Source organism: Onthophagus taurus, chromosome 5 (genome assembly GCF_036711975.1).
Source record: "Onthophagus taurus isolate NC chromosome 5, IU_Otau_3.0, whole genome shotgun sequence".
Classification (NCBI taxonomy): Eukaryota; Metazoa; Arthropoda; class Insecta; order Coleoptera; family Scarabaeidae; genus Onthophagus; species Onthophagus taurus.
In genome coordinates this window covers 4,545,256-4,562,171 of record NC_091970.1, presented here as the reverse complement: position 1 = coordinate 4,562,171, position 16,916 = coordinate 4,545,256, and the positions used below count along the sequence as shown (strand labels likewise).

General features: G+C 32.8%; 2 protein-coding genes across 3 annotated transcripts; both read right to left on the bottom strand.

Annotated features, from left to right (window-relative positions):
- Positions 1–251: 251 nt before the first annotated feature.
- Positions 252–10,889, bottom strand: LOC111426494 (uncharacterized). The gene is made up of 6 exons (XM_023061036.2): positions 10,692–10,889; positions 4,329–5,642; positions 3,830–4,275; positions 2,881–3,013; positions 871–2,830; positions 252–812 (listed from the first exon to the last, which is right to left on the bottom strand). Exons 1-6 carry the CDS (start codon positions 10,697–10,699, stop codon positions 543–545), a joined length of 4,131 nt encoding a protein of 1,376 aa, XP_022916804.2. The 5' UTR covers positions 10,700–10,889; the 3' UTR covers positions 252–542.
- Positions 10,890–14,668: 3,779 nt separating this feature from the next.
- LOC111426181 (probable peptidoglycan muropeptide transporter SLC46) lies at positions 14,669–16,725 on the bottom strand. Of its 2 annotated transcripts, none has more exons than XM_071195634.1 (3): positions 16,639–16,725; positions 15,738–16,320; positions 14,669–15,677 (listed from the first exon to the last, which is right to left on the bottom strand). In XM_071195634.1, exons 1-3 carry the CDS (start codon positions 16,681–16,683, stop codon positions 14,803–14,805), a joined length of 1,503 nt encoding a protein of 500 aa, XP_071051735.1. In that variant the 5' UTR covers positions 16,684–16,725; the 3' UTR covers positions 14,669–14,802. The 2 variants fall into 2 exon arrangements, with proteins under 2 accessions (XP_071051735.1, XP_022916345.1); XM_023060577.2 differs by lacking the exon at positions 16,639–16,725 and adding an exon at positions 16,374–16,466.
- Positions 16,726–16,916: the final 191 nt, after the last annotated feature.

The following is a 16,916-nucleotide window of genomic DNA, read 5'->3' as shown; positions in this document are numbered from 1 at the left end:
CTAAACATAGCCACAAATGTCATTTTGACGTTTTAATAAAAATGAGTTATTAACCCCTAGAAGCAAATAAATAAATTAATAATTTATTAATTAATTGATCAATAATTTATATTCAATAATTGCGTTATATCACCAATAATTAATAAATAAGTTATTTATAAAGTTGAGGTTGTGTAAAAGTAAACATAACCTCAAATGTCATTTTGACGTTTTAATAAAGTTTGGTTATTTTTTTAAATGAATAAAAATAATTAAATAATAAGATTTATTCTTAATAATAAGTAAATATAAAGTAAATATATAAAAACAACCAAGACGGGCAGTGTTAACTCTTAAAATTGGTAACCGTTTAAATTCATTTAATACACGTATAATTCATTAAGACTTAAAGAATCTAATGGTATTTACATTTTTTACAATACAATAAAATAATTATAAGATAATTTTAATAATAATTATAATAATAATAATTAGAGATCTATATACTTTTTGATTTTAACTTGTTTGCAATCTATATACAATTCACTCTTTCATTAGTGGATTTAAACGATAAATTGCGTTAAATCGGGTAATTTGAACCCTTGAAAAGGATTGCCCGCATCGAAACTTTGAATAACAGTTCTCGATCGGATATTTCTCGACGGCGAAGGCCTCAGTTGGCTAAATCCCGTTGCTTTTATATTAACAAAGGGGGCGTCTCTTAAATAATACCCACACTGAGCCGTACACACATCATCTTGCAGTATTATATTTCTAGGCCACTCTTTGATTAATTGCCCACAATCCGTGACTCGTAACGAAGCACATTGCATCTAAAAATAAATTAATTAATCAATTTTTAATTATTAATTGAATTAAGGTGGTTCTTACCCCATCGTCTCCACAAATACAACTTGTACACGGCGAAGGAAACGCTGATTCGCCAATTCGTAATTGACGATCTTTTAGGGTGCACCCACCCGACGATCTTTGCCTCCAAGCGGATAAATCGATCCCGGGTAATGAGGTGCAACCAACTCGGGGGTTTAAGAAGTTTGAGGGTAAATCGAAAGCTGATCTTTGAATATCCGACGAAATATCTAAGTTGTCGCAGATAACTTTCGCCAAAGAAATCTTTCTTAACTCAGCTAATTGATTTTCGGTGAATCTCACGTTTGGATCAACGTTTTCGTACCAAAATCGGTCGCATTTTCTTAATTGCCTAAATTGGGTTGCGATGATACAAGCGAAAGTTGGTCCGACTAATCCTCCTTTTAACGGCCTTTCGCTCATCCCCCCAGGGAATAAGTCAATATCATCAACCGAAGCGTAAATCTTTTTTAATCTAGCGATGACCTCCCCGGGGATTTCCCGGGCTAAATCATCGAAACTAGTGGCGCGTTTTAAATTGCACAAAGCCCGGTAATTATTGTAGGAGGGGATTCCGTGGTCTCGCGCTCTTTGCACGTTCAACGCGATCAAATCGATCCCAGAAAATGGGATTTTACGATCTTCAAAAAGATGATTTGTGACTTCACCCGTTATAAATTGATCCAAACTCTCCATCGGTGTCGAAACTAACCCCCTAGAAATCTCGTCAACCATCAAAGGCTTCATAATCATATCAACTTTAAAAAAACCATCCCTCAACAAAATCGGGGGATTCAAAATTTGATAATTTTCGTCTAACCTCGGTATGTGAGGCCGCAATAACGAGTGTCCAATTCGAAAAGCGGCCGCGGCGAATTCCGAGAAAATCCCCGGGTTACACGTTGGGTTATATTCGGTGTAATAACCTTGCGGGAGGAGTTTTAATCCGTACAAATTGACCGCGTTCCAACTTAAAATTCGCGGTAAAAATTCGTTGTATGTGATGTGTTGGTTTTCTGCGACTACGATTCTTCTCGCGTGTTCGAAAAGGGTTTCTTCGTTCCAATGGGGGTTAATTTTCCTCAACTCATCGACTAAACGGTTGTGTTCGCGCATAAAAACTGTGTGAATCGCGGTTAAAGCGGGTTGCTCCGATGCTCTTCCATCCCCCGCGATGAAACATAATCCCGACCCTGATTTACACTCGGGGTGATGATCGCTTTGGGGTAATAAATCTTTCCCTTGAATCGGGTGAATCGTGCAATTCATTCTTCCCCCGTTTCCTTTTAATTCCGTGGCAACGCAATGATTCTCCCCATAAATTTGAGAGGCGTCTAAAAACGCGGTGTTTTGATTAACTTGTTGGCGTGGTCCCAAAGTTTGTTGACCCGGTAATGATCTCATAAAAGGGAAGCACATATCCCCGCCGGTTGAAACGTTTCTATCGGGGTAATAATGATCCCCTTTCGGAATTGGAATCGGGTTACATTCAGGATGAACCGTTCTTGGGCTATCACACGATCGACAATCGGGGATTGATTCGTGGAATCCTTTGTGAATCGGGGTCATGGTTAAATCGTGGTCTAAAAATTGCGCGAATTGCATCGTCATTAAAGTATAGCGGGAGTGTAAGTTGCTTATATCGGGGTGAATGTAAGTTGAGATTACTCTTGGTGATGGGAGCGGGATTCCTGTGACTCCGGTTACGCGGGGTTTTGAAATACCATCTTCGTAAGCGCTGGGTAAAAGTCGCGCGAAAGTTGTTAAGCTTTTCCCGTAGGCGGGGTTCCTTAAGTTGTTGCAATGGCCGCTGAATGTGCGGAAAGGCGAGGTTTCATCGCAAGGCCCCGTATCTTCGCAAACGGGATCGGAGAAAGAATTCGAATCGAGGAAACTTGACAGATCGACACTTTGTAATGTGTCGGTGAAATCGCTCGTTTGGAGGATGTTATCGAAAGTTTGACGCTTTCTTCGGCGATTACTAAAAACTTCTTTTATTAATTTTAATGTTGAAAAAAATGTTTTAATTACCTTAGTGAGTTTATGATTTCTTGGGATGCAAATTCGAAAAGTAGCGAGGAATTCGCTAGTTTTAAAGCTTGTTTGTTCGCTTTACTGAATGAAGCTGCTGTTCCACTTGGGGATTTTGGATCAACACCTCCAACTGAAATAAAAAAGTTGTTTAAATAATTTATTTTGAAAAATTAGGTTATAATATATAGTTTAGATTAGGGCCAATAGATGGCGCCAGCATCGTTTTATTTATTTATTTATTTTTTTAATGTAACGTTTTATTATATCAAAAAAATTTAAGTAGCTGTAAAATTATAAATAAATAATAAATCATTAATAAGATTCATATGTTACCAAATTTGAACGATTTTTATAATTTTTTTTAAATTAAATAAAGTTGGCAATATCAACAGGTAATTTGGTTATATCACGTTTTGAAATTAATTTGTGTCAAAGTGACGTTTAAATAATGAAGTTCCTTATTCGTTAACATATGGTTTTATATTTATAAACAAATAATTGGAATAAAATATACGTAAGGAAAAAAGTGTAACTTAAATTGAGAGTTGATGAAATTGTTAATATGATGTTTGAAGTTAGTACAGGCGGTTTACCTCTCATGTGATTATTATCTAGAATTAGTTTGTCAAATTTGAAAAACAGGGCAGCCACACACATTTTGACAACTAATTTAAAATAACGAATGGATTAAACCATGATTAAACACAATAACAGCATGACGTAAATTATTATTAAGTAACCATGTACGAACCAAGTGTTAATATACATCATGATCTATGTTTAAAACTAAAGTAAGAGTGCACATTCACAAAAGCTTGCACACGAATGTGTACTGTATGCTTTGTGTATATTTATGTACGATATCTGAAAATAACTAAGTTGTGGTGCTTCTGTGCGCTTACGCACCATTTCTTTAATAACTCAACTTAACCTATCTCCTACTTACATCGACTCCAAGCTTCATATTCTTGCTTCCGTCTTTGCAAAACTTCCTGTTCCGCTTTGGCCAAAGCATCCATCAACATTTCCTCAGATAAATCAGCAACTCGATCCATTTCCAACCACGGAGTTAACTGCAAAATCGGATGTTGTTCGCAAGAAATCCGCGCGTTCAAATAGATGTCTTCCTGCAGAAACGCTTTTGGTTGGATTTTATCCAAATCGTCCGTGTTAGCGCAAAGCAAACTAGCAACGGTTACTTTTCGAATTTCGGTGAGTTGTTCAGAAGTCAAAGAACTAGGCGGCAAATCGTTTTCATACCAGAACCGATCCGAACGCCTCAACAATTTAAATTGCGCTTCGAGTAAATGCGAAAACGTTTTTCCAACAGCCGCACCCGGCAGCGGTTTTTCCAATAATCCCCCGGCTAATAAATCAATATCTTCAACAAAACTAAAAAAGAAAAATTAATTAACTGTTTTGATTTGTTTAAAACTATTTTTTACCTATAAGATTTTTTTAAAAAGTTAATTCCATTTTGGTCAATCCCGAAACGTTTTAACTCATCGAATTCGATTTTTTCCCTCTCAGAAATATTTCTGGCGAATTTCGCGTAATAAATATACCCGGGGAGGCCGTGATCTCGCCCCATATGAACCATCAAAGTCGTTGTATCCCACCCGTGTCTTAACGGCACCTCAATATGACCGCTTACATATTGCGCGGGAGTTTTTATCAAAATATCGATCATTTCGGCGAAATTTTCAGCCGTTTCATTCATTAAACTCGCGGGGATCATCGAAATCATTGCGGGCAAAGCGGACATCGCAACCTCATTAAAAACTCCCGCGCGATTTGAACTCGAATAATCGGAATAATGCCCGATTGATTTTAATTTAAGCCCTGGATCTTGGAGGGAAGTTTCGTCCAAAACAATGGGTAAAAATTCGTTGTAAGTTATGTGTTGGATTTCGGCCGCTACGATTCTTCGACTTTCCAAGAATAAAATTTCATCATCCCAATGCCGGTTCATTTGGGCCAAATTAATCGCAACGCGATTATGTTCGCGTAAAATCGCTGAATATAAAGCGTTCGCTTTACAAACGGCGCACGCGCTGACATTAACTAAACCTGCATCGTAAGTTCTTAAACGCTGCATTGATTCATCGTCGTTTCCATAAATGGCGGAAGCGTCTAAGAACGATGACGCTAAATTCATTTGATTTCGATGCGAAAACGTTGCGGTGCAATCATCGATTGTTGGTAAAGATCGGACGTATTCTTGGCAAGAACTCCCGGTCATCGTAAAACATTCTTCGTGTTTCTTACTCGAGCAACAATCAATACTTCTCAAATTCCCCGTCGACGCTAAATCATGCAACAACAACTCACTCCATGCTCCTAAAAGAGCCGTAACAGATTCGTGTTGTTTACTAAAAGATTGGCGGAGAATATAAGAAACTTCTTCCGCACTCGGGAGTGGCGATGAATCAAAAATCGATGAAACTCGAGGTTTTGAAACTCCATCTTGATATTGGGGTTTTAATACTCGCAAAAAGGGGGTTCCACGAACGCCCCATTGGCTGTGTCTAATGTTGTTACATTCCCCGGTGGGTTTTCGGAATTTATTTGGTGGACACGAAATCGATGTTTCTCGCGGTTGGCACGATAATGGCGAATTGCGGTTGAAAGTAAAAGTTTTTTCGAGGTTTAAAGCCTTTTCAACGGATGATTGCAACTCTTTCGGTAAATGGTTTATGTAGGATGTGACGTCCATTGATTTTGATGTCGCCAAAAATAATAATCCGATTAATGTTGTCCTAAAAAAAAAGTAAAGTAATTAATATACTAAAAAAACACATTTTGTAACAATTGCAACAAGAAAGAATTGTTTGTGGGTTTAAACATTAATTATTCATAGTCTATTTTTATTTTATGTATGTTATAAACAGGAGGTTTATGTTTTTCTTTGTTATTCAATAAATAAAAAGATATTTCGAAACTTAACCTTACTTTTAATAACCTCTTAATAAATAAATGTCAATTTTTTTTAGGTTATAATCAATTTTAATTAGAATTTACTATTATTGTATTAATTATTTTCCGTTTGTATTAAATCTAATTAAATTAATAGCGAATTATAACAACCATCAATATTTATAAAAAAATAGATTAAATAAACTGGCGCCATCTCTTAATAAATGTAGAAAGTGGTGGATTTTTGACATAACTGTCAAACGAAACGTCAGAATTAAAGTTGTTTAAAAATGTTTAATAGAAATACAGCGAAATATTTGGTAAGTTATTCTTAAAATATTTATATATCTAGTTAAAATTTGTTTCCAACGAATGTTTCCAAAGACTGTCACTTATAGATTATTAGATTATTTGTCACTTTTGACAATAATAAATGTCATTTTGACGTTTAAGGTTATATTGCGAAAAAGCGCAATATAACCCAAGCATTTAATTCTTTTTTGTGTTGTAAATAAAAAGAATTTGAAAAGAATGCAAAAACCCCACCTTATTTTGATGGAATTTTTAAAAATTCGTAACCGTAACAAGTCGTGTTAAGCCATAAAGATTAATGCAAACAACGATTTATTACAATCCGAGAGTAGGAAAGAAATAAAAAAATAATAATAAAAATAACGGCTCTTAGAAGTCAAAGTAGACATTTTTTTTTCTTAAATAAATTAATGCCACTGTAATAAGTCATAAATAAAGGTTAAAATAACTGTTTGAGAAACGATTTTTTTAAAACAAAGTTAATTATGCAATAGTTATTTCTTTTTAATTATTTTTATGGATTCCCCTATTTATTTGTGTTGACACAGTTTTAAAGGGGACTATGTTGAAATGGTGGCTCGTTAATAGGCGTGAAAGTGATCTTTTCTTAAAATTTCCGCATTCTCTTCTGCGGGTAATATTATATAAAAAAATAATAATGTTGCAAAAGAAGAATTACAATTATTTGATAATATTAAATTCAACCAATTTCCATATTTAAGTTTAAAGGATGAGCTAAGTGATGACAGTTAAGGACGAGTTACGTTACACGTCTTTATTGCTCAAGATTTAATCCGGTATCGTTATAAAAAATAAAAAACAAAGGGGGCAAAGCTCGAGAACGATCACTTTGATCGGGTTTTAAATGTCAAATAGTGATTAAGTAATTTATTATGATTTTATTATATCATTCGATGGTGTTTATGATTAATTGTGATATGATTTGTGACGGAGAAGGTTTTAGGAGCACGTGAGTTAAACGAAAGTGTTTAAGAGAAAGTGTTTATCACTTTCTGAGAGGAAGAAAACGAATGATAATTGACCGACCGCAGAATTGCCACAACACCGGTTTCAGGTGATGTTTAAATTTAAAACAATATTATTCCGAGTTCCGGCTTCTTAAAGCAAATGATTTAAAACAATTACACACTAAAACTAATAGTATTGACATTTAGTTTTGACCTCGACATTCAAATTCCGTTTTAACGAAACCGTTATCAAAACTAGTTTTATTTTTAATTTTTTTTTAAATCAAATGTTTATTATTGATGATATATGTTGTTTCATGAAAACTTTCCCCGAATGTGAGTGAGTCGATTGTGTATATATACGGCGGAAAAAAATTTCACTTCCTTTCACTGGTCGGCGTTCGCTTCGGACGCAATCTAAGTTCAATCCAAACCGACCTTGAAAATGGACTCTGTCGAAACTTTTAAACGCACACAAGAGAACAGGAAGCGAAATAACAAAACGGGGCCTTTAAAATTTTAAATTACCACCGACCAAAAAAACCAGATTCTTTTCCTCGGGCAAGGTTACTTTTTATTACATTCATACCAAAACAAAAATTCTCTCAAAATTATCTTAACGATTAGAATTGAAAATCGAAATTTTCAAAATAATCCTTAACAATAATATTAATACAGTCGTTCTAAATTCCTACTAGCAGTTAAAAAAAAATACTAACTGCACAACATTCGGAACTTTCTAACTACTCAACTTGCGAAATGGTTTGGAATCTTTACAATTTATTTAATGATATGTGGTCATTGTTTTTCAAGCAGTATCTAACTTTCTATGAGCAATATCTAGTCTACAGCTAGCAGTAATTATATCAGTAACGAGTGATAATGCCTAGTATTCTATAAGCAAGATCTAGTCTTGCATTGGAAGTATCTAGACTTTTGTCACCAGTCTATAGTCTTTTACAATCACTATCTAGTCTTTTATTAACAGTATCTTTATTATCTTTTGTAAGCTAGTAACTAATCTAAGTAATGTTCTAAGCTTCCGGTAGCAATTTTTAGTCTTTTGCAAACAATTTCTAGTCTTTCATAAACAATATCTAGTCTTCTGCCAACAGTTTAAAGATTTTTGTAAGCTGTATTTAGTGACTAATGTTTTATAGATGTAGGCTTCCATTTGCAATATCTAGACTTTTGGCAGCAATCTATAGACTTTTGCAGAGAGTTAAATTAATAGAACCTAGTCCTCTGCTAGCAGTATGTAACTTTCTGTAAGCTATATCCAGTGACTAATCTTCTATAAGAAGGATATCTAGACTAGCCTTCTACAACCTGTATCTAATAATTGGTCACGGCTTAATTAAATGGTCACATATTATATCATATTGAACATCATATACGGTAATGCTTCGACCGCAAGCGAATAATAATAAAATGACATCGTACATTCCATCCTAAGCCGAAAATATGAAACTGTTGAGTGTAGTCCACTTTATAATTCATAATAATCGAAATAATTTTTAATTTACTTTTTTTTTTAATCGAAATCGGTCTTCAATAAGCAAATACATAACCTTTACGCGTTAAGACATAAACAGTGGCGCGTAACAAGTTATTACGGCACCGTTTAGTTATTCTCGCGCGTCAAGGTTAGTTGAGTATGTAGGTTAAGACGTTTGCGTATGATACATACAGTTTTAACCGAATCTCAATAAAACCAAGAAAATCTAACCTCATATTTAACAAATGTTTACAAATTTTTCTTGTTATGATACAAAGTTAATTAATTAATACATTTCATAATCAAAGTTGAACTTTCACTTATTGTCATTATAATTAATATAAGCATGTAAATTATTGTGCCCATGTCCTACTACTCGTAGACATAGAGACGTTCCGGCCAATTTCCCAACACAAAAACCGTAGTCTTTAGATTCTTTAGCGCGGTTATTAACGTGTATTACGCGTTAGAGAACGACCTTACCGGGTAGAAAAAGAAGAAGAGAAAAGTGTTGGGTTGGAATGAATGGAAAAAAAACGGTCAATTATTGCACACGTACGCACGCATTTTATAAAAAAGGAAAAAGTCATGGTCGGTCATCTCAGAAAAAAACCATATGTTACCTTTAATTCTAATTTATTTCTTACAATTTTTTTTTTTTCATAATCAACCTAACAAGTTAATGAAAAAATAATGATGTTAATGGAGGAGTTTAGTTTTCAGCGAATAGATTTACAAAGAAAAGTTGCGAAATCGAAAGTTGTGGAGTGTGTCAATGTTAATGTATTGAAAAGGAATTTAGTTGGATTATTTTAACGTTAAAACTTAAATACCTCATTCGCGAACAGTTGAAATATTTTTATTTGAGGGGATAAAGTGAAAGTGACTCAGTGATGTAAACGATAATCCAGGAAGTTGTATTTCAAAAATTTATTAACGCCATCTTTCAATGTTTTTTTTTTAAACCGCATAAATTTATTTTAATAACAAAAACAAATTTACAACCGTGTTAAATCGAGAGAATTCATTCAACGAACGCCACACGTCACCTTTACCGGTAAATAAATTTATTTATAGGAAATTAAGACCGATTTAATCGGTAATTCTCTTTCTTTCAATGGATCTAATTGATTCATTTTAATTGCAAAGTCGATGGTAAATATAGAAATTCATTTAAATTAACTCTGTATTTGTGAATTCTTTGTGCGTTTTATACACACGTGTTCGATGGATCATCAATGAGAACAATGAAATCGATATATTTAGAATTTATAAAAATTATAATAAACTAACCTTTATGTTTTTAGAACTGTCAAATTTGGCGTTTGTCAATTTGGTGTTATTATTAGTTATCATAGGTGGTATTGTGGTTTGTACAAGGTGGGGTTTTTGATGATAGATGCCAATATAAACTTAAAAAAGCAAATTAGGATTCAACATAACCTTAAAAATTATTTTATAGGATTTTATAATCTAAAGAGGATATTTTATTATAATAAAAGAAATTAATAAATAATAACACAAGGTAACCGAAATTTCAAAATAATAAGTTTTTGGACTTATTTTATAAGATTTTGCAATGTAAAGAAAGATATTATTTACAAATAGTAATAAATTCAAATTTGAGGTATTCATTTAAATATAAAAATCAAATTTATTAGATGATTATTTAATTTGACGTTAGATAATAACATAACCTCAACTTTTTAAAGTGTCAAATTTGACAAATTAATATTAAGGTTATAAAAATTATTACTTTTCCGTGATTTTAAAGGCAAAATTGATAAAATCTAAAGAGAGGTAATTTAAAATAATTGAAGAAAACGTTCGAAACCAACAAAAGAGAACGTTTATTTTCACGGAATCGCTTCGAAATTGTCCGCGTGCCCGCTTTTAAGTTATGCAAATGTTCCGTTTTCTCTTGTTGTGCCGCAATATCTCGAGTACCCCGAACACAATGCTTTAATAGGTCAACTTGAACCATTTCGGTTTCTATTCATTGTTTACCGGGTCCTTGATTTCTTTAAATTTTATTACAAATTACGAAATGTTGAAAAAAAATGAATCGTTTATGTTATTACCCGGATGTACTTTCAAAAAATAAATAAACTCACCAGATCATCTTGATTTATTTTTTTTTATTCTTCTTAAATTTCGTTCTTCCCCCTAAAGCTTCGAATCGGATCGATTTGCAACTTCAAAAGGAACACATGATTTTTGAAGAAAATGAGTGTTGTGTATACAACGCGGTTTGAACGTTTCTGTGCCACTATCGGTCGCTTATACAGCTCCAGCCAAGTTGTGAAGATCGCGTTCCCACTTCCATGAAAGAGAAAGTAATCGTCCATCGACGACGACTTCGTCGACGTCCCATTGATCCCACCACACCAGGATCTTGGACACCTGGAGCAAACACTATTTCAACCACAATTTTTAATCTTAATAAAATAAATTTATGAATTAAAGATTAATTTTCTAATATTAAGTTATGAATGGAAAGTACTTTCTTTAATCTTTAATGATACAATAGGATGATCAAATCTTTTCTTTCACTTGAGGAACTCATAAGGTTGTCATTGTTTTAATGAATTAAATCAAATTTAAATAAAGATTATTTCAAAACATAAAACGGACTGATAATTATTAAAAAAAAAATTTTAAAGTGGGAGCAATTCACATGACTCGAAAATTACATCGAAAGAGTCTCATATGACTTCGCTTCTGGCGGATAACCTTCGGAAAGCGCCGGATTCCACGCAAGGTAATAATTCTCTCAACTTAAGCACGTGATCGACGTCTCAAACCGATTATTCTTAGTGATCCCATCTTCAACTTTTTTTTTTTATTAAATAAACCTTGACATTGCTTAAGATGGATCAAACAGGAACTCTTTTTTTATGGTAAAAAAAAAATTTATTTTAGTTAAAATTGATTGTTAATGAGAAGTTGTTGATGGTGAGTTAGGAGAAAGCGATGACGACACTCTCGGTTTGAGTGCAAGTCTGATACACGCCCAGAATACTCTTACTCGATCACTTTTTCACTTTTCCTTCGACGATCTTTTTCGTTGCAGTTTAAATTATACTCTTAAACCAATCCTTTTGGATTTGATTCAATTCGAAATAAATTAATTGCCCAAAAAATTATCGAAGCGAATCTAAAATAAAAAAAAAATCTTTTCCCTCGATTTCATGAATATATAATAAGATTTTTTTGCAATTTCCAACTGTTGACGTAACTATCCTATCTGGGAACAAAGAAAACACAGTTTGTGTGCCACTGGCTGGTTGTGATCACGTGCCTTCACGTGACTCTCTTTACCAAGTCGTTCAGTAGCAACGAAACGAATCCGCTATTGCCAACTTTCTCTTTTGCTAGCTTCTTCTCCGTTTAATAATCGGATCTTCTTTATTGTTTCTTATTGCATTCGATTAACCAAGTTTTCGTAAACGATTCTCTCCACACTTGCTCGCTAATTTAGTTTCAAAGACTTGTGATGATGGGGCTAATCATCCGTCAATAATGATGCAATTTTGACCTACATAAAAAAAATGTTAATTTAATAAATTCAAGAAAAAATAACTTGGGAAATTTCGGAAACAATTAAATACGTGAGCTCACAAAAGAATATGTTTTAAAGGTTGTTTTTAAAAATTAGATTTATGGTTTTCAAGAAAATGAAATTCTCAATGTTTTCTAGGAATTATTTGTCTTTGGTTAAAAAATAACTTTGTTGTGTTTTTTGTAATGATTTATTTAAAGAGCTATTAATGAGATTACTTAGTTAATTGGTCGCTTTCTCTAACTCGTGATCACTTATTTAATATTTAATATATAAACTAAATTAATACTTCAAATCTACTTTCTTTTCCGGACGAACTTAAATCATACATTTTATGGAGACAAAAATATAATTCATTCTCACAATTTGTGACAACAAAACTTTGTGACCTTATTATGTATATTAAGGCAGTGAATATATATCTTTACCAGCTTTAAAAGGTAAAAACCGATGCATTTTCGTTTATTCTCACTTCGCCGAGGTTGCGGGAGAGGCGCTCGAAATGTAATTGTGATGATATCATTCATTTGATATCATGGAAAGTAAACCAAGTATACAACATTTTCATTTATCCTCACTTGATATATAATTGTCAACGCAAAGCTGGTATAAATAATCGATTCTAGCGCCTCGCCCGCAAGAGACCTCGGCGATGTTAGATAATATCATTCATTTGATGTGTTGGAAAGTAATTTAAATGCATAACATTTTAATATATCCTCACTCTGCTGAGAGCTGCATTGCTGAGCTGATACATTATAAATATAAAACTAAACTCAATGAGATTTCACATTTAGAAGATATATACATCAATTCCACCACCTCGCCCGCAAGCCACCTCGGCGATATGACATCATATCAGTTCACCAATATGCTACAATCTAGAAACTCTAACATAAAACGTAATCGAGCTATTGCCTCAGCCGCAAGCGACCTCGGCTTTAGTCTCTTTGCTAGTGGTAACATTGAGGTGAGGCCGTGACCGCAAGCAACCTCGGTTTCAATCTTTTAACTCGTGGTAACATCAAGCTATTGCCTCGGCCGCAAGCGACCTGGGCTTCATTTTCTTAACTAGTGACAACAGCTAGCAAAATATATATCTACTGTTTCCCACAGACTGAAAGTCAAGTCATACAATCAATAAACTAACATAAAATATAATCAAGCAACTGCCTCGGCCGCAAGCGACTTTGGCTTCAGTCTCTTAAATCTTGGTAACATTGAGGTGGCGCACTGGCCGGATGAAATTTTGAAATTTCTTAATTCGTAATAACATCAAGCTATTGCCTCGGCCGCAAGCGACCTCGGCTTCATTCCATTAATCGGTAAAAACACATAGGTAGTATATATCAAGTCCATTTGTAACGACAATAAAAGCTTTTAAATTTAATCCATTTAAATTTAAAGTTTTTAATTAAAAATTCTTTTCCATTTCCAAGTCGAACATCAACAAATTTTAAGATATCTCCAATAAAATTTGAGTGTTATCACAAAGGAATTCCGCCCCTAAAATAAAAAATTATTTATATAATTAATTAATAAAATAAATAAAATCTTTAATACTTCACGATTCGATTTTGAGGTTTTTCAGATTGTTTCAACAACTTTTCGCGCACAATCGAGATGGTTTTACATCAATCAACAAATTTTTCCTGAAATAATAAAAAAATTAATTAAATAAAAACAAAACTATTCTTTTTTTAATCATTCTTACCATAATAATATTTTTTAAATGATTACAAAAACGATTATACACAACATCAATATAATTTCAATCATTTTTTTTGTTGTTATTATTTGAAAGTACAACGTTAATTCAAAAACCGTTAGAAACCGTTAAAAGAACACGTGTTGTTATCTTTATGAAACGTCGCAATTCGAAACTAAGTTCGATTAAGTGTATCACCGTTTAATTTATAAGAAATAAAACGTTAACTGACCTCCGTGACATTTGAAATATTTGAGATATGAACTAATAAGTAAATATAAAAGGAGCTTTAATATTAAGTATGTAAGCGTTTAAATTTATAAGTGACGTTAAATTAGATTATAAATATTTGTTAATAAACTAGGTATGTAATTTATTTATGAGAAAAATTTGATTCTTGAAATTATATTGAGGATTATATATATTTATTATGCAACCAATTATGCGCTATTTAAAAAGTTACCGTAATTTTTGTTATCAAAAAAAGGATATAATTTATTAACTTCTTTTCAATTTAAATTTATAGGTTATGTTATCAGGTGGTTGTCATCGGAACTAACGTGACATCACGGCATCTAAAATGGCTACGAAATACAAATTGAAGAAAATTTTTATTTTTAAGTTTCAACAAAACCGGTGAGTATTCCACCTATTCATTCTAAATGATAAATCGGGCCCCAAATTAACTATTTTGAGTGCTCTTTTGGAATAAATGATTTTCGCAGGGATTTCACAAAAAATTCGTCACATGAAGCGCACCCGAGGAGTCAAAAACAAAACAAAACGATTGGGGTGAAGTTGGTTATTAAATAAAAAAAATATTTAAAATTTAATTGATTAATTCATTATTTAATCAATTTATTCTTATTCTAACAAAGTATTTATTCTAAAATAGTAATTAATTATAATAAAAAACAGGAATGTTTCTAACCCTCAACATAACCTAAAATTAGAATCAATCTTTTTCTTGAGTTGTCGTGTTATCATCATTTTCAATACAACTTTCAATTACATCGGTTTCGTCATGAATTAAATCCTCGTTCGTAGTCGTAAAATGAATATACAAAGCCGCTAAGAAGACCATAACTTGTGTTCCGATTGTTAAATAATAAATAGCTGCCGGATGAGTATGAATGGAAGCGTTATAAACCTGAGAATACAACGTCCCCGAAACAATAGGAATCGCATTATCAGCTACCGCTAAAATTGAAAATATCTTCCCCCTCTCATCCGAAGAAATCATCTTTGAGACGATCGATCTTATTACGGGGGCTACAACCGGCCCGAAAGCTGCAAAAGCTCCCCCAATGTATAATAACCACCCAACTTGGGCGGTTGCATAAAAAATTCTAGCAATCAAGTGACACAAAGCACCAAACAACATAATGTAAGTGTCTCTCCATCCGAAATATTTACTCATTAAAGGAATTGCGCATAATAAAAAGACGTCTTGAAGTGCTGAGACGTAAGTTTTAAAATTACTGAACTGATCGAAGCCCCATTTTAGCACTAATTGCACGTAAAGATACATCATGGGTTTCTCGTCTCTTTGGAATGTGTAAAAAGCCATTGCGAATATTAATAAAAATAAATAAGTTCTTTTGCGGTTCCTTCGTTTTTTTAGAATCGTTTGGAATGTTTGTACAACGTGGTTTAAATCGAAAAAATCTGTGAAAATGTTATTTGCTTCACTTAATGGACGTTGCTTTTCGTTCGTTCTCCATTTTAATCTTAAAAGGGTATAAATTATTCCGATGAATAATAAACTAGCGTTTATCGTAAACATTATTGAGTACGATTTATTTGTTACGTTGCTATAAAGAACTTTTCCTAAAAAAAAAATTAAAATTAACCTCACATTATTATTTAAAGTGAGGTTATGTAACTAACCCAAAGCAATTCCTGTTGGCATTGTAGCTAAATAACAAACTTCTAAAATTGTAACTCGTAACGTTCGATTTTCCGGTGATGAAACGTCGGTTATATAAGTAAACGCAGCGGCGAAAATAGCGACGTCAGCCCCGGTTATAGTCATAGGTATCGTTGCCGTGTAAATGATGTATTCGACGGGCCAATCTTTTTGTTGGGAATTAACGATTATCATCGTTGAGTAATAAAATTTTCCGATTAATCCCAAAGTTAAAGGTAATTTTCGTCCGCGCCGATCAGCCCAAGCCCCCATAAAAAAAGCTAAAATTATTTGGCCGAGATGGCCTGCTATATCGTTCCATTGGTGGAATTCGGAAACTGTTAATTGAACCTCTTTATTCAATTCTTTATATTGATCTTCAACTAAGTTATCACAAACGGTTTCGTTGAAGCCGTGATTAACGGTGCATGCTTTGTGCACAAAAAAGGCTTGCTCAACGATTGAGGTAATCATAAAAGCCATCATATAAAAAATCATGGTTGGTTCGACGGTTATTAATTGGAGATATTCTTTCATTTTTGTGGTCCATGTTTCTTCAGTCATCTAAAAAGGAAATTAAATTAAAAAAAAATTTTTTTTTTGAGGTTAAAACGCACATGTATGAGATTAAGGAGTTTCTTCAAACTTTTAAGTTTCAATTATACTTTTAGTCGATTGCACAATTTTTAATGAACGTTAAAAATGTGTTTGATGGTCTTATTTGAAGATATTCTTTTTGTACTTTGAACATTTTAACTTTTATTTTGGAGCAATAATTAAGGTAGGCAACCCAAATTGACGTAGTTGCAAGAAATTGCATAAATTTTGTGTTAGATTTTATGTAATAATTATTTTAATTGTTGCTATTATTACTATATTTACCTTTTTTGCTTCTTTATTTAATAAATTATGTCTTGGAGAACTCATTTTAATTATTTTTAACCATTTTTTTGTTTGTGATTTCAACAGGCAATATTGAATGAATCTGAATGTAAAACGCGATAGTTAAAGAATTTGATTCGGTAAACAAATATTTTTTGGGTTATATTACATTTCATAATCGATTATTTTGTGGTAATAAAAAAAATAAATAAAAAAATTGTAATAATTACCGATTGAGGTTAAATCACCCAAGAGGCTAAATTTAATATTAAAAGTTG